The sequence below is a fragment of the Chiroxiphia lanceolata genome, chromosome 6 (genome assembly GCF_009829145.1).
Source record: "Chiroxiphia lanceolata isolate bChiLan1 chromosome 6, bChiLan1.pri, whole genome shotgun sequence".
NCBI classification, from domain to species: Eukaryota; Metazoa; Chordata; class Aves; order Passeriformes; family Pipridae; genus Chiroxiphia; species Chiroxiphia lanceolata.
The window spans coordinates 373,927-390,880 of NC_045642.1; the positions used below are offsets into that span (position 1 = coordinate 373,927).

Here is a 16,954-nt window from a genome sequence, read left to right on the forward strand (position 1 = left end):
CCCTCCCCTCATGCATTTCTCTCCCCCTTCGCCCCTTTCTGACCCATTTCTTCCCCCCCTGACCCGTTTCTCCCCCTTGCCCCCCAGATCCTGAAGCCGGCCGACAAGAGCAAGGGCAAGTACGGGCAGTTCAGTGGGCTGAACCCTGCCGGGCGCCCCGTCACCCCCCCCCGAAACTCTGCCAAAGCCAAGAAATGAGCCGTGGGAGCCGCCCCCCGCCCCGGCCGGGGTGCTGCCCACCCACCCCCCTGTCCCCCTCCCCACCCCACACCCACACACAGAATCAGGTCGCTTTTCTTTCGACTCAAGTTTTTTTATTTGGAGGATCCTGTTTCCCCCCCCTTCTTCGAGCCACGCTCCACCAAAGCAAGCCCAGTGCCAGGGCAGGGAGTGCTGGGGCGAGGGGGGAGCCTGGAGCCCAGAGCCCAGAGCCCAGCCCTGGGGTGGCAGCGGAGCGGGGGGCGGGAGGAATTTTTTGGGGAATAAACTTGTAATGAATCGGGTCACTGGGGGGTGCCTGTGGTGCTGGTCGGATGCTGGGGGGGCGTGGCAGTGGCTCAGGGCTCAACATTCTCCATCGCTGTCCTCTGCCAGCACCTCCTGGGTGGGGGCCAGGCCGGGCCCCCCCGGAGTCAGCACCGAGCCGAAAAACAGGGAGCGGAACTGGGGGGAGAAAAGGGGGGGGTCAGGAGGGGGCTGTGACCACCCCCTGCCCCCAGGCACACCCATCCCGGACCTTCTTGGGAGGGGGGGTCAGGAGGGGGCTGTGACCACCCCCTGGCCCCAGGCACACCCATCCCAGACCTTCTTGTGAGGGGGGGTCCCCGGCACAGCTCCGTCCTCATCCTCTTCCTCCTCCTGCTCCTCAGGGTCGCTCTGGGCTGTCCGGGGGGTGCGCAGGGGGAAGGTGGGGCTGGGGGGGCCCCCGGATGCCCCCTCACAGGCACTGGTTTCCAGGGCAACCATGTAGGACTCGAGGTCATCAGCGAAGTCGTCGGCCGGGGTGGGCAGGTGGGACACACTGACGGGGAGGGAGCGAGGAGACAGGGGCAGGATCGGGAATGTTCACTCTGGTCCCTGCTGTGGGCAGCTGGGGGGGTTCCTGTGGGACTCACCCGTTGGTGGGGGCGGGGAGGGAGCTGCTTTCCAGGTCAGAGAGGGTGGCCAGCACCAGGTGAACCTCCAGCACGGTGTCATCCAGGGTGAAGACCACTGGCCTGGGGGCACAGAGGGGCTGAGGGTCGGGGGGACACAGAGGCAGGGCTAGCACGGGGTGGGGGCACAGCACCCCCTCCTACCTGCCAGGCTCATCGAAGTGGATGGTGAGGAGCAGGTTGGAGGCCTCGGCGAAGGTCAGCAGCCCCTGGGGACAAAGTGGGGGGTGAGGGGGGGCTGGGGGGCGACACGGGGCTGGGGGAACCCAGCAGGGACTCACCCGAAATTCCTTGAGGCAGAAGGTGATGCGGGAGCCCGGGGACACGGTCACTGACTGGAACTCGTCCTCAGCCAGCCACAGCTCCGTCACCATCGTCTTGCTCAGCTCTGATGGGAGGGGGAGGTGAGTGGGGGGGCTGTGAGGGCACCCCAGGGCAGACAAGGGGCTACTTCAGCCCACAGGACTCACCTGCCTCGTCCTCCACGTAGTTCCGGAGGCTGATCTTGCCCCCGGGGCCAGTCCCCAGAGTCACCTCAGCCAGCATCGGGGGGAAGTGGACCACAGCGTCTGCCAGCACGCTGGGGGCACAGGGGGTGGGTGAGGGGGGCACATGGAGGGGGGCTGAGCACCCCAAATCCCACGGGGCCAGCCAGGATCCCTCCTTCCTTCCGCCTTCATGCCCCTCCGCCCACCCTGGTGTACCCCTTTGTCCTGCCCACCCCAGTGCTGCCCCCACACCCTCTGCCCACCCCCAGTGCCATCCCCGTGGTGTCCCCTTGTTCCCCCCTCACCGTGCCGGGGCACAGAGGCGGCTGGAGCAGCGCTGGGTGTCGAACACGGCCTGGAGCCGCTCGCACTCCTGGAAGGCCAGGTTGTGTGTCTTGGTGACACCTGGCAGTGGGGACACGGGCTCAGCAGGGCAGCACACGGTGCCAGCACGTCCCCGCTGTTGTGTCACCCCCCTGGCACTCACCATACTTGCAGTGGAGCTGCAGGACCAGGCGGCTGGTGCGGTGCTTGAGCAGGATGAGGCATTTCCCCACCGACTTCTCCAGCGAGGGCAGCGAGCGGAACACACCCAGGAAGGACTGTGGGCAGGGGATGGATACAGGGGATGGATACAGGGACTGTCACCTGCCTGAGAACAACGGGGAGCTCGAGGGGTGGGGGGGTCCCGGGCAGGGGGGCCGCACCTTCATGTGGACTTTGCATCGGAAGCGCTCGGTGTCGGGCGCGGGGCCGCCCGGCTCGTACAGCTGGAAGAAGAGGGGGGCGAAGAGGAAGGAGGCGAAGGCGGAGCGGGAGGAGTTGACGGCGCGCAGGGACAGCTGGGGGACACGCACACACAGTGTCGGCACTGCCTGAGGGGACTGAAGGGGGCACAGGTGCCCCACCCAGCTCCCCCAGCTGCTCCGTACCCCCTTCTCCGTGGGCTCCAGGTACAGCTCGTCGCCGATGCGGGACAGGGAGTGCACGGCTCGGCCCAGCACTGGGAAAGAGAGGGTGAGTAGGGGGGGTGAGGCAGGGCCTGGGGGACCCCCCCATCCCCCGTGCCCCCTGCTCACCTTTGACGTTGCCGCCCGCGATGACACATTTCATGGCACCGGGCGGGCACGTGGGGGCTTCGCGCCACCGCCCCCAGGCCCCGCCCCCGCGAGGAGGCCACGCCCCCTCCCCGCAGACCGCGCCCCTCAGTGACGCCTACGAACTAGGCCACGCCCCCCGCCACGAAAGACCACGCCCCCCAGCTGGTTTCGCCCCGCGGCCTCACCGCCCCCCTCCCTTCCCCACGGTTTTTGGTTTCCCCGCTCCTCGCCCTGCAGCTTCCCGCCCTCCCCAGCGGCCCCGCAGTGGTCTCGCCCGCTCCCCCGCCCCCCTCCAGCCCCTCCCGGTGGTTCCGGCCGCTTCACCCCCGCCGGTGCCTTCCCGGCTTCCCGCGCCCGCCCTGCGCCCGCCGCCTCCCCATTGGCTGCGAGTGCCGCTCGGTCCCGCCCTCGCCGTGTTCCGATTGGTCCGCGCCGGGGGCGCGCGTGACGGCACGGCGCGAGAGCACCACGTGACCGGCGCGCGGGGGGGAAGCTCCCAGCTGCTACCGGGGGTGGCAGGTCCCGCCCCTCCCGAATCGCTATTGGTCGGTGCTCGGAGTGACGTGCGGCTTGCCCAATGGGGCTTCGACGAGCCCCTCGGCGCCGCTCCCCGCGCCGGGTCCTTCCCGGGGCTTCCCGACCGGTCCCGGGGCTCCCCCGGGGTCGTTCCTTCCCTGTTCCCCCCAGCCCCTTGACCCCCCGCTTCATTCCCAGCCGCATCCCGGGCGGGGCTGCCCTCCCGCAGCGTTGCCCGCTCCGCCCGGTGCCCTCGCCCCTTCCCGCATTCCAGGTGCTTTCCAGGAAGGGATACAGCTCCCTGGAGCTGCTCCGGTGCTCCCCGGGGTCCCGGGGGTTTTTTGATCCCTGCCTTCCGGGGGCAGGATGCTGCTCCCACGTTGGCAGTGGTGAATGGTTAATGGTCTCTCTCCCTGCTGCAGGTGCTGCTGGCCGTGCATCCCAGAGAATCCTGGAGCGGTTTTGGTTGGAAGGGACCATCCAGTCATACCCCCCTACCATGGGCAGGGACACCTTCCGCTAGACCCAGTTGCTCCAAGCCCCGTCCAACATGGCCTGGAACACTTCCAGGAATGGATTTTGGGGGTGTCCCAGGATTATGCACTGGGGGGGAGATGTTGTAAATTCTGGGCTTGCCAGGTATATCCATGGGTTGTCCACAGAATCCCGGGATGGTTTGCACCGGAAGGGACCTTAAAGCCCCCCCAGTCCCACCTCCCTGCCATGGGCCTGGACACCTCCCCCTAGCCCAGCTTGCTCCAGGCTGGCCATGAGCACTTCCCGGGATGTGGCACAGGCTCCCACGGCCTCCCGTGCTCGCAGCCAGCCTGGAGTGCCGGACTCTGGGCTCGTGGCCTCGAGGGAGCCCAGGGGATGTGTCTGTGAGGAACTCGAGTCGTGCTCACAGCAGGGTCCTCCAGCTGGCTCCCGCCCGCCGCCAGAGCAGCCGCTTCCCAAGTCCCTCCTCCCGGGCTCAGTGGCTCAGAGGGGCCCCACTGCTGGCACCTGATGGGGGGGGAGGCAGGGCAAGGGGTGCAGAGCCCCTTTCCCGTGGCTGCCAGCCTCCAGGACACGCTCACGGCCTCTCCTCCTCCTCCTCTCTCCCCTCCCAGGTGTGTCTCTCTCCCAGTGCCTCGTATCCGGGATTTGGGACCCTCGGCGGCGCGTCCCCTCCAGGTACACAACCCCCTGACCTTCGGGGGGGCTCCGGGGGCCGAGCCACGTGTGGGGGGCTGAGCCGGGGTCGGCGCTCTGGGGACTCCCAGGCCTGCCTTGGCCTGGGCTCGGGGTCCAGCCGGATCTGGCTCCTCCGCCCCTGGGGTGAGCCCTGGCTGCCTCCCTTCCTCCCAGGAGGAGGACGGGATTGTGTGCGAGCGTCCGCTCCAGCTCTGGCAGAGCTGCCGGGCTCCTCTGGAGCGGCGTCCCCAGGAGGGGCTCTGGCCTCGGGGCCCGGCGCTTTATGGGGCTGCGGAGAGGACGCAGCTGGCTGTGGTCGTGACACACACACCTCAGCGGGGGCCGGAGCCAGGTCACCCCTCCCTCCTCCCTCCAGCGCCGACCAGGGAGCGGGCTCCATGCGGCAACAGGAGCCTGGCAGCCCCTCGGGGGGCTCCGGCACCGCCAGGCTGAGCTGTGCCCACCCAGGACTCCCGCCAGCGTCGGGGAGCTCGCCCGGGGCGGCGATGGGCTGTTCCCTCGCGCCCCGGTGGGCTCGGGGATGTCTCCCAGCCTCCTTCCCGCTCCTCCGGCTCTCTTCCCGGCACATGGCACGGCGCCCTTGCCCAGGGAGACAGACGGCCACAGCTGGGCTTCTGCTGCCAGCCCGGCAGGAGGGGACACGCCGAGCCGGGACACGGCTGCTCCGTGGCCCTGGCTGCGCCCCAGGGATGTCCCCGAGGAGCCGGGCACCGCCTGTGCCTCCCAGCCCGCGCCTTGCGGGCGGTTTGGGGCTAAACCCGGCATTTCTGGGTCTGGCCCCGCTGTGCCTCCCTCCTCCGGGCTGCCGGCTGCAAAGGTCAGCAGTGGGAGGCTGGGCTGGCCACGAGGGGACCGGGGCACGGAGGTGAGCTCAGCTGCCCCGTGACGTGACGTGGCCCTCGAGGGCAGGGCGGGCACGGCCTCACCCACGCAGAGCCGCTGCGGGCACTGGGCACTGGGCGAGGAGGAGGAGGTGGGAGAGGAGGAGGAGGCTGGATGAGGCTTCCCAGTGGTTTGACCTGTGCCCACTTTGTCCCAGCGAAGGGGCTCTGTCTCAGCACCGCTGGCTGGCACAGGGAGAGGGCCTTGGGAAGGCAGGAGCCGCGTCTGCCCGGCTGCGTCACCCTCCTCCTCCTCTCCTCTCTCAGGTGTTGGCCCAGCGTGAGCCGAGGTGGCTGAAAAACTCCCCCAAGGCGCAAGCGCAGCGCTGGATTTAGGGGAGGGGGAGAGGGCAGTGAGGGGCAGCCCCGCTGCCTCTGCAGGCAGGACACCCCCGGGGACGGACTGGCGGCTTTTCCCAACTGCTCCAGTGCTGCTGGCGGGAGCCGTTGGCTCGGGGGGGAAACCAGATACCCTGTCCCGCGGCTGGGGCGGCGGGAAGGGCCGGCCCCATGCCGGGCAGACCCCTCAAACACGCTACCGGGGCTCCGGTGGATTTGGGGAAAGGGTGCGCTCCGAGCAGGGCACCCCGTGTCCCGGAGAAAGCCGGGAGGATGCGATCCTGCGGGGAGGGCTTGGACCCGGCCAGGGCCGGGGTCTGGAGTGGAAGCGAATCCGCCTGTTACCTCCCGGCCCTTCCCGGCGCTCCCAGCGCCTTTGTTTTAAACAAAGCTTTTTTTGGGGGGAGCCAGGACGTTCCCCTCCCCGCCGAGAGAGCCCCCGCGGCAGCACCCACTCGTGGCTGTGGGGCACGAGGGGAAGGGACGAGGGGCTCTGGCCGGCGGGCCGCCCCCCTCCCCTCCAGCAGCCGCTCCCTCGGCCCTGGGGGTCTCCCCGCGCCCCCCACACCCGCCCCATCCACCCACCCCGCGTGGGCTGTGGGGGACGCCGCGGTAATTGCCGAGGGCCCCGCAGGCGCCGGGACGGGGTTCGTCCTAACGGGGGAGGATAATTGGGAAGGAAGCGGCTCTGGCACCCGGAGGGATGGGGCTGGTGTGGGGAGGGGGGTCCCTCCCCGTCCCCGCGTGGCCGTGCGGGACGGGGGGCACCGGGAGGAGCGAGACCCCTCCCCGGGACGGAGGGTCCCCCCGGGGCTGAGCCGCCGCCGCTCCGAGGGGCTCCGGTGGTGCCGCCGGGACCCCGCCGCGCTCCCCCCGCCCCGCCGCTCACCTGCCGCCGTCCCGGCGGGGCAGCGCCCCCCGCGCTGCGGGACCCCGAGCCCGGGCGGGGGTCCGCGCCTCCCCGGACCCTCTCTCTCCGCCGGAGGGGAGGGGGCCGGCCGTGCCAGCGGAGAGCCCCGGACCCCCCCATCCCCGCCCCGCCGCCACCCTCCCCGCACCGGCCGGCCCCATCCCTCCGCCGCTCCTCCCCGCTGCCCCGGGGGGGGGGGGAAGGAAGGGGGGGCAAGCTGGCACCCCACGCCCCCCACAGCCCCCCCCACGGCCCCGGCCCCGCCAGCGGAGCCTCTCCGCCGCACTTCGCCCCGTCCCCCCCCTCCTCCCCTCCCCGGACCCCCCCTCCCTCCCGTTCCGTCCGTGCCCCCCCGGGACCGGGCTCTCGGCTCTGTGCGCGGGGAGGAGAAGAGGCGAGAGGGCTCGGAGCGGCAAATGGGAGCCGCGGTCCCGGGCCGGTGTGCGGGACCGCTGCCTGCCCGCCCGGGGACCCCCGAGCACGCACCCACCGCGCCGGCCCCGCGCCCGTCCCGCATGGAGCTGAGAGCAGGTAGGAGACACCCCCCACACACCCCGCACGGCGGCACCGGCCCCGCACCGGCCCCGCCACTAACAAAAGCCGTGCGGGAGCCAGGACCGGGGGGCGCGGGGAGGGAGAAAGCGGGGGTCCCCCCTTCCCACCCGGCCGGCAGCACCCCCGGGGACCCCCCTCTTCCCTTCCCTCCCCTCCGCCTTCCGCAGCTCCGGGGCTCAGCTCCAGCCTCCCCAGCTCTGCCCGGTGCCGGGACCCCGGGGATGGGGATGGGGAAAGGGGGGATAAAGCCGGGGCGGGAGTTGGGGGGGAGAGGGAGGGAATGAATGGAGCCTGCTCTTGTGTACAATTGCATCAAATACATTCTTGAAAGCAACCTGGTTCTGCTTAACACTTGAATTGGGAAAAAAAAAAAAAAAAAAAAAAAAAAAATAGGAAAGAAGGAGGCAGCAGCTTTGGAGAGGGTGGATGCGAGCTCCGGGTTTTTTTGTGGTTTTTTTTTTTTTTTTCCTTTTTTTTTTTTTTTTATTCCTGCATTCCTGGACCCCAATCAAAAGAGCAAATCAAGGGAGGTGGAAGGGGGGAACGGCGGCGAGCGAAGCAGCCGGAGCGTGGTGCGAACCCTCCACACCCCAAAAACCCACCCTACCCGCCCCGGCTTTTCGGTTTTTGGTTTTGGTTTTGGTTTTTTTTTTTTTTCCACCTAACACCCGAGCGAGCCCAAACCAAAACAAATAGAGACCGAGGGAAAAAAAAAAAGAAAGAAACCCAGAAACCAACCCCAAAAGAAAAAAAAAAAAAAAGAAAACCAACAAAAAAACCACCACCCAACCCCGAGAGCGAGCGAAGCAACGAGCCAGGGCTGAGGCGAGCGGGTGGGCTCGGGGTGCCGAGCAAGAGCCGAGCCCCCCCCGAAATCCCCCTGCACCCCGACTATGCTAAATGTTACCGGGGATCTCTCAGGTAAGCCCACGGCGCTGGGTGTGGGGCGGGGGGTGCCCCAACTCCCCTGCTTGCATCTGCCGGGAGTTTTTTTCCCTTTCCAAACCGACTGCTGATTTTAATTTGATGTGATTAAAACGTCTGTCTGGCTTTGGGATTGATTTAAGACTTTCCCCTCTCTAGGTCGGGTTGTTGTTTTTTTGGTTTTTTGGTTTTTTTCCCCCCCTTTCTCTCGTTCCCTCTTTTCCATGCATGTTTGTGATTACCAGGGAGGGAACCGCCGCTGAGCACGGAGAATTAAACCCCGGGACTGACAGAGGGGAGGAAAAGGAAAGTCGATGGGATTTAGGGGGGCAGGAAGAGTTAGCTTTCCTGCCCGGGGCTGGATTTCGGGGCTTGACTCCGAACGCCGTCGCTAGAGCAGGCGAGATTCCTCCGGGACACAGCAGCGGGAATTTGGGGTGCCGGGGAGGGGACTGTCCCCGCGGCCACGGGACGGCTTTGTTCCCCCGGCCCGAGCGGCCACCAGCACCCGCGGGGCCGCCGGGGGTCCGGCCTTCCCCGGGGCACACCGGGACCGGGGGGTTCCTCGCCGGGGAAAATGCTGGAAAACACCCTTAAAAGGCCACGGCGCGGGCGCCGCGAGGCTCCCCGGGGTCCGGGGCGGCGGGAGCGGGGCCGGGGCAGCACGAGGCCGGCGCCGGGCCGGGCTCCGGCGGTGACGCAGGACGGGCAAAGCGGGGCGAGCGCCGGGGAACCGGAAAAGCGAGGCCGGGATCCCCAGCGGCTCCATCGGCCTCCCTCGCCCCTTCCTCTCCCCCTTCCCGCTGTCGCTGAGGCCGCTGGACGTGGCCGAGCCGGGGACGGGGACGCCGAGCCCGGCGCGGCCGCGGGAGCCGCGGGGCTGGAGCTCGGCCGCCGCCGGCCACCCCCGGCCCCGCTCCCCGTTTTTGGGCATCCCCATCCTCGGGCTGCCCGTCCCTCGTTCCTGGCGGGGCTCGGGGACGCCTGGCACCGGCGGCGTCCCCGTGCCTATTTAGCAGGCGGCTCGAGGGCACGGTGACGGCGGCACATCTGGGCTGCATTAGGCGCGGGCTCCGCAGGGAAACGCAGAGGGCTCTGCTTACAGGGCCGCGCCGGGGGGAGATTTATGCCCTGCTAAGTGGCACCGAGCCCCATAAATCATCCCCCCCCCCCCCCCAGCCTCCCCCCCGCCGCGGCAGCGCCCGTGTTCCCGTGCCACCGTGCCCGCTGTCCCACGCCAGCATCCTGGCAGGAATGCGGGGATGCGCTCGCCCCGGTGCAGATGGGATATCCGGGAAGCAGGCGGCCCAGCGGTGCTGTGGCCACGGGTGGCACGTGGCCTGTGGGTGACGGAGGTGTCCTGGGATTCCTCAGGGTGCTGCGGGGACATAGGGGCAGCAGGACACTGCCAGTCCCACGCTGACCTCGTGGCACCACGATGGGAGATGCCAGCGGTGGCAGCGGGTCTGGGAGTGCCAGGGTGTGTCACCCAGCGCTGTCACTGGGGGTCCCTTGTGCTGTTGGAGAGCTGCCACCCTGGCTCTGTGCTGGTGAACCCCCCAGGGTGGTGCCAGGGGGGCTGGTGGTCTGTGTGGCTCCGTGACCCGTGCCAGGAGGGGCAGGAAGGGATCGGGATGCCTCGCGTGGCTCGTGGGCGCTGGGCGTGCGTGCGGGACGGTGGGGTCTGGTTGGGATTAGGGGCCTGCGCCCCCCTCACCGGTGGGGGTGTTTCCACCGTGCTGCTGGCTGGAGCCAGAGTCGGAGCGGGATGGGAAATCCAGGCCCAGCTAATTACGGCCTCGCTGGAGTCTCCCATGCGCGGCCGCATTTATAAACACACGGAGGAGACAGGATGTAAACAGTCAGCGCCGCGAGCGCAGGCACGGGGGGGATGCGGGGCCACGCGCCCCCCGCGCCCCAGCCCGCCCCCGGCACGGTGGCTTTGCCACGGGGTGGGATGGGTGGGATGGGGACACCTCTGTGGTGGCTGTGGCTGCTGTCGGGCGGCAAGAACACGCGCGTCCTTCCCCTTGGAGCTCAGGCAGCGCCGCGTTCGTGATCTTCGGGTGTGGAATGTGAGCATCCCCGCGTCCCCGTGGGCTCCAAGGGGCTGCTGCTGTGCCCTGGTGTCACCTGCCCAGCCGTGGCGGGGTTAAACACCAGCAGGCAGTGTGGGAACACAGAAGTGTCTGTCCTTGTGCTCTTGAGCGTCACCCACTCCAAGACCCTTGGAGCTGGCAGCCACGCTGGGCTGGGAAACGCCCCGTGGAGGGTTAAGTGGTGCCAGTTGGTGGCCGGGAAGTGACTGGGACAGCGGGGACAGGGCTGCTTTGTCCTCAGTGCCACAGCCATTCCTGGCCACCACAAGACCTCCCGTTCTGGCCCCAGGAATGGGGCTGTGGGGTGGGATGGGGCTCTGCTCGCCGCTGGCCTCCGGCCCATCAGATACGGCAGCTCCCGCTGCGGCGGCAGGGGCCGGCTCAGCTCCGTCCGCTGCCGGGGGGCTCCGGGGCCAGGGGGTCCCCCCTTCCCGGCTGCCGCCCCCACCACGAGGGTTTCGGGAAAGCGGCTCCGGGTGGCTTGTGGTCACTCAGCCCTCGGCGGCTCTGCCCACAGCATGCCCAGGGAACAGCTCACCGGCCCCGTGGCCGAATTCCTGCCTCGGCCGCTCGCCGGGAGGTCTGGCCAGCGCCGCCGCCCGCGCCGCCGGGGGGGTGGTAGGGCAGGGGGCCCGGTGGTGTTACCCCAAGGGCAGCTGAGCCACGTCCCCGCTGCCACGTGTGCGAGGGGTGCCTGTGGCACCACTGGCGTGTCCGGTGTGGGTGTCCAGGGCTGCTGCTGTTGTAGCTGGGGGATCCCCACTCCCATGGCCCCCCGTCACCCCGGCTCCCCGGGTGTCCCCGGGGCCGGGTCGGTGACCCTGGGCAGCCACGCCATGAGCTGCTTACGTGGGCTGGAAGCATCCTGGCCGTGCTCCAGGGCCGGTTTTGAAACCCTCGGGCTCTTCCTCTCCGACGTCACCGGGATCCAGCTGTGCCGGCTGGAGCCTCCCTCCTCCACTGTCTGTGCTGGTGGGTGCCGGGTGCCAGACTGGGAATGGGGTGGGCAAGGGACAGCGGGGGCACCTGCCATGGCTGGGCCACTGTCACTGCTGTGCCATGGTCACTGTCACTGCTGTGTCGTGGGCACTGTCACTGCTGTGCCATGGTCACTGTCACTGCTGTGTCATGGGCCTTGTCACTGCTGTGTTGTGGTCACCGTCATCACCGTGTCATGGTCACTGTCACTGCTGTGTCATGGTCACTGCTACCACTGTGCCACTGTCACTGCTGTGTCATGGTCACTGATACCACTGTGCCACTGTCACTGCTGTGTCATGGTCACTGCTGCCACTGTGCCACTGTCACTGCTGTGTTGTGGGCCCTGTCACTGCTGTGCCATGGCCACTGTCACTGCTGTGTCATGGTCACCAGCACCCAGAGCCACCCATGCTGTGCCATGGCCACTGCTGTGCCACTGCTGTGCACCCCACCATTCCCATCTTCCAGTCACCCACCTCCACTCCCTTTCTCCCTCATCCTCGTCCTCATCCTCCTGTCTCGGCCACCTGCCCGGGAGCTGCCGTGTCTCCATCCCCATCCCGTGTCCCTGCCATCCCCCCCCCGCCTCCCGCTCCCCGGCTGTGTTTGGTTTGGCGCTGGCCGGGCCGGGGCGGGTGTAAATCCCGCCTGGAAACCGGAGCCGGCGGCGGGTGAGGGTCCGGCCAAAGCAAACACCGGGAAGGAGGGGTGTGGTGTGAGTCACCGCGGCCCCCCCGCGGCCCCCCCGGCCCCGGCCCACGCTCGCACGCACGCGGGGCCGGCCGCACGCTCCACGCGCCGGGACACACCGGGATGCACCGGGATGCACCGGGAACGCGGGCAAGCGGCGGCACGTGCCCTCTGTGGGGCACCGGGCGAGTCGCGGAGGGCAAGGGCGGGCGGCTGCCACGCATGGGTGTGGGGTGTCACGGAGACACACACCATCACACGTGGGTGTGGGGCGTCACATGCTCGGCGTGTCGCGTGTGCACGGCGTGTCACACCCGTGGGGTGGCATGTGCACGGCGTGTCACACACATGGTGTGTCGGGTGCGCACGGCGTGTCACACCCGTGGGGTGGCGTGTGCACGGCGTGTCACACACATGGTGTGTCAGGTGCGCACGGCGTGTCACACTCATGGGGTGGCATGTGCGTGGTGTGTCACACACATGGTGTGTCGCGTGTCCACGGCTTGTCACACCCGTGGGGTGGTGTGTGTGCGTGGTGTGTCACACACATGGTGTGTCGCGTGTCCACGGCGTGTCACACCCGTGGGGCGGTGTGTGCAACGAGTGTTGTTGCACTCTCAGAACGTGTCGTGTGTGCACAGCTGTCACTCTCACAGTGTGTTGTGTGTGCACGGTGTGTCACACACATACAGCGTGTCACACGCACACGGAGTGTCATCACCCCCTCGCAGGATGTGTCCCGTATGCACAGCACGTTGCACACGTACCTGCCGTGTCACACGTGCGCAGCACGTGCGTGGACACACCACAGATGCACACACGTGTGTGGACACACACCTGGGCACGGACACCCCTGCAGGTGCATCCCACGCGTGTCACACGCCTGTGTGGTACCCGACACGCCTATAGGGTGTCCCACACCCGTGCACACCTAATGACCCCTGCGTGGTGCCTCCCAGGTGTGACAGCATGTCGCACACCCACGGGGTGTCTCCCAGGTGTGATCACTGTCCCGTTCACCCCCGGGGCAGTCGCATCCCATGCAGTGTGGCTTGGTGGGCGCAGGGGTACCCACCACCACGGGGCCGCTGTGGCCAGAGCCGGGGTGTCCCCGAGGACCCTCGTGCGTCACCGGTGGCCGGTGACGGGGAGCGGTGACGTGCGGGGGCACATGGGGGCTGCCCACGCTGGGAGCCCCGCGGTACCGAGCCGTGCCAGCGGCCGGACTTTCCCGGGAGGAGCTGCCGGGAAGGCCAGCTCCGGCGTGCCGGGGTGCCAGCTGGCCGGAGCGCGCTGGCCGCGGGCCGTGACCTTTGCAGAGCCGCCGGCGCGCGAGGCCGCGGCTCCCGGGCCTCCCTGACGTCAGGCCGATGACGGGGAACCCGCCGGCTCTTTCCGGTGGCTTTGGCAAAGGTCACCCCGTGACCCAGGGCCGTGTCCCACCCCCCTGCATTCCCGGTGGCCCCTCTGCGGGGATCCCCACTGGGTACCCAGCCCGCTCCGGCGTTGGCGGTGCCCAAATATATCCCAGGCGTGTGTCCCTGCGGGAATGCCGAGGCCGTGCTGCTCCAGACCATATAAAGGATTGTTGGTGCAGCCATGGGCGGGAGCGCTCGGAGGGGAGCTGGGGGGTCACTGCAGTGAAGGGGGGGGGGTCTCTGCTGCTCCAGGAGGGGGTGCTGAGGTGGGGGTGCCCCCCCCTCCCCGTGCTGATGCCTCAGTTTCCCCGCTCTCAGAGGGGTAACACCGGGATACCCCGCGGGCCCAGCGCCGCCCACCCAGAGCCGGGCTGTCCCTGTCACCCTCCCTGAGGTGCCGCGTGTCCCCCGCAGGTGACTCTTGGGGGATCTTCACCTTCCTGTGCGCCGCGCTCTGCAACCTGCCGGCACTGCCGGCACTGAACTGCTCCGAGGAGCTGGGCGCCGGCCAGTCCATCCAGCAGACCTACGACCTGACCCGCTACCTGGAGCACCAGCTCCGCACCCTCGCCGGCACCTACGTGAGTCCCTGATGTTTATCCCCCCACCCCCGCCCCGGGATATCCACCCCGTGCCGAGCCGCTCCCGTGCCGGGGGGCACGGAAATGCCTCATCACCCTCCGGGCGCAGGGCGGCTCCCGGGCCCCCTCCCCTGGCCCATGATTCCATCGTGGGTGTGGGCATCGGCCTCTCCCTCCCCGCCGGCATTGCCGACTCACGCGGAGGTTCCCCGCCTCTGCCCCGACGTGCCCTTGGTGGTGCCGGTACGTTGGGTGCCAAGCGGTGACAGCGTCACTGCCTGGGACGTGGTGGGAATGTCCCCCTCGGGGACGTGGTGGGATGGAGGGGGGTGTGATGAAGAGGGGAACGTGGAGAGTGGGGACATGGGCGTGTCCGTCCGGGGGGCGTGGAGACCTCGGATGTGGTGGACAAATACAGACCTGGGACACTGAGAACTGGGATGGGGGGACATGGAAAATGGGGACGTGGTGGGCACGCCCAGCTGGGGGAAGTGGGACATGGGCAGAGGGACGAGGAGACTGGGGACATGGTGTGCAGGGGGACACAGAGACTTGCAAAGAGGGGGACAGGGAGACCTGGGACATGGTGGGCGTGTCAGCCCGGGGGTCATGGAAACGTGGAGACAGGGGACATGGTGTGCAGGGGGACACGGAGGCCTGGGAAAAAGTGGACATGGAGACTGGGAGCGGGGTGGGCATGTCCCGCTGGGGGACAGGGAGGCCTGGAACCCGGTGATCATGGGGACCTGGGGGACATGGGGGCTGGGGACAGGGTGAACATGGAGACCAAGGCCATGGAAGGGAAAGGGGCACAGTGGGCATGTGTACCTGGGGGACAGTGAAACCCGGGCTGGGGGGGACATGGAGACCTGGGCCATGCTGGGTGTGTGCACCCGTGGGGTGTGGACGTCTGGGACATGGTGATCACGGGGATTTGGGACATGGCAGGCAGGAGTGCATGGAAACAGGACAAGGGGGACGACCCCAGCGCCACACCACCCCCGATGCCCAACACCCCCCGTTCCCTTCCAGCTGAACTACCTGGGGCCCCCCTTCAATGAGCCCGACTTCAACCCCCCGCGCCTGGCGCGCGCCGAGCGGGTGCCCAGCGCCACGGTGGACCTGGACCTGTGGAGGGGGCTGACGGACAACGCCCGCCTGGCCGCCAACTACCGCGCCTACAGCCGCCTGCTCTGCTACCTGCGCGTGCTGGACGGGCAGGTGGGCACGGCCGAGCTGCGCCACCGCCTCGCCCACTTCTGCGCCAGCCTCCAGGGGCTGGTGCTCAGCATCGGCGGCGTCATGTCCTCCCTGGGGTACCCGCTGCCCGCCGGCCCCGCCGGGCCCCCCGCCGGCCCCCCCGGGGCCCCCCCGGCCCCCAACGACTTCCTGAAGAAGATGGACGACTTCTGGCTGCTCAAGGAGCTGCAGACCTGGCTCTGGCGCTCGGCCAAGGACTTCAACCGCCTCAAGAAGAAGGTGCCGCCCGCCGTGGTCACCCTGCGGCTGGAGGCCAGGGGGTTCTGAGCGCCCTGCCCGTGCCCCCGCCCGCCTCGTGCTGGTGGGACCCGGCCGGGTCTCCTCACCCAGGTGCCCTCTCCGCCACCAGCGTGCCTTGAGCAGCGGGGCTCCTGACCCCGAAGTGCCACCAAAGCCACCCCACAGCCCCTCTGTCACCACAGTGTGCTGTAAGGGGTGAGTCTCCTGACCCCAAGTGCCACCAAAGCCACCCCATGTTCCCTTTCCACCACCAGTGTGCCTTGAGAAATGGGGCTTTTGATACTGAAGTACCACCAAACCCACCCCACATCCGCTTTGTCACCACACTGTGTCTTAAGGGCAGGTCTCCTGATCCCAAAGTGTCACCGAAGCCACCCCACAGCCCCTCCCTCATCATACTGCGTCTTAAAGGGGCAGGGCTCCTTACCCCAAGTGCCACCACAGCCATGCCATGTCCCCTCTCCACCACCAGTGTGCCTTGAGAGATGGGTCTCCTGATCCCAAAGAGCCACCTCACAGCCCCTCTGTCACCACACTGTGCCTTAAGGGACGGGTCCCCTGACCCCCAGGTGCCCCCCCAAGGGTGTCCTCACCCCTCCGGGGTGCCCCATCCCTCCACCCCAAGAGATCCACGTGGGTACAAGCCCCGCCCACCTCGAAAAGGACCAAGCCCCTCCGAGCATAGGAATAAGCCCCGCCCCATCCAGCAGCAAGCCCCGCCCCTGGAGCAATAGGCTCCACCCCTGGATGGCAATAAGCCCCGCCCACTAGTTTGTGTAGCCAACCCCACCTCCTCCCCGCAACAGGCCACGCCCCATTTTAACCAAGCCCCACCTCCCAGTGCCCATCAATGCAGAGCTGGGGGCGTGGCCTGGATCCAGGGGCGGGGCCGCTGTCCTGGTGCGTCTATGAGTGTTTATTTATTGGAGATGTTTTATTTATTGGGGTATTTATTGCAGAAGATCTATTCTTGTATGAACGAATAAAAGGCCTTTCTCCAGCGCCCCCGCCCTGCCCGCACCGCACCCCCAGGGGGGGCTGGCAGTAGGGACTGGGGGGAACAGATCCAAACCTGAGCTCAGTGAGGAATCAGGGTGTTCCCCCTGTGCCATCAGTAGGGACCGGGGTGAACAGATCCAAACCTGAGCTCAGAGGGGAATCAGGGTGTTCCCTCTGTGCCATCAGTAGGGATGGGGGTGAACAGATCCAAACCTGAGCTCAGAGAAGAATCAGAGTGTTCCCCCCTGTGCCATCAGTAGGGACTGGGGGGAACAGATCCAAACCTGAGCTCAGAGAGGAGTCAGGGTGTTCCCCCTGTGCCATCAACAGGGACTGGGGGGAACAGATCCAAACCTGAGCTCAGAGAGGAGTCAGGGTGTTCCCCCTGTGCCATCAGTAGGGACTGGGGTGAACAGATCCAAACCTGAGCTCGGTGAGGAATCAGAGTGTTCCCCCTGTGCCATCAGCAGGGACCGGGGTGAACAGATCCAAACCTGAGCTCAGAGAGGAACCAAGGTGTTCCCCCCTGTGCCATCAGCAGGGACCAGAGTGAACTGCTGCAGGCTCTGAGCTCAGTAGGGGCCAGAGAGAGCAGCTCCTCACTGAGCTCAGCATGGCAGTC

General features: G+C 67.9%; 2 protein-coding genes across 3 annotated transcripts; one reads left to right on the top strand and one right to left on the bottom strand.

The window, feature by feature from the left end:
* Nucleotides 1–292: 292 nt before the first annotated feature.
* RAD9A (RAD9 checkpoint clamp component A) lies at nt 293–2,896 on the bottom strand. Its single transcript, XM_032690969.1, has 11 exons — nt 2,722–2,896; nt 2,575–2,645; nt 2,350–2,484; nt 2,130–2,244; nt 1,948–2,047; nt 1,625–1,734; nt 1,436–1,542; nt 1,299–1,363; nt 1,116–1,217; nt 805–1,021; nt 293–663 (listed from the first exon to the last, which is right to left on the bottom strand). The coding sequence occupies exons 1-11, from the start codon at nt 2,753–2,755 to the stop codon at nt 565–567; spliced, it is 1,155 nt and encodes a 384-aa protein (XP_032546860.1). The 5' UTR covers nt 2,756–2,896; the 3' UTR covers nt 293–564.
* A 4,204-nt stretch (nt 2,897–7,100) lies between these two features.
* CLCF1 (cardiotrophin like cytokine factor 1) lies at nt 7,101–15,360 on the top strand. Of its 2 annotated transcripts, none has more exons than XM_032691678.1 (3): nt 7,101–7,116; nt 13,667–13,833; nt 14,866–15,360. In XM_032691678.1, the coding sequence occupies exons 1-3, from the start codon at nt 7,101–7,103 to the stop codon at nt 15,358–15,360; spliced, it is 678 nt and encodes a 225-aa protein (XP_032547569.1). The 2 variants fall into 2 exon arrangements, with proteins under 2 accessions (XP_032547569.1, XP_032547568.1); XM_032691677.1 differs by lacking the exon at nt 7,101–7,116 and adding an exon at nt 7,958–8,061.
* The last annotated feature ends 1,594 nt before the right edge of the window (nt 15,361–16,954 follow it).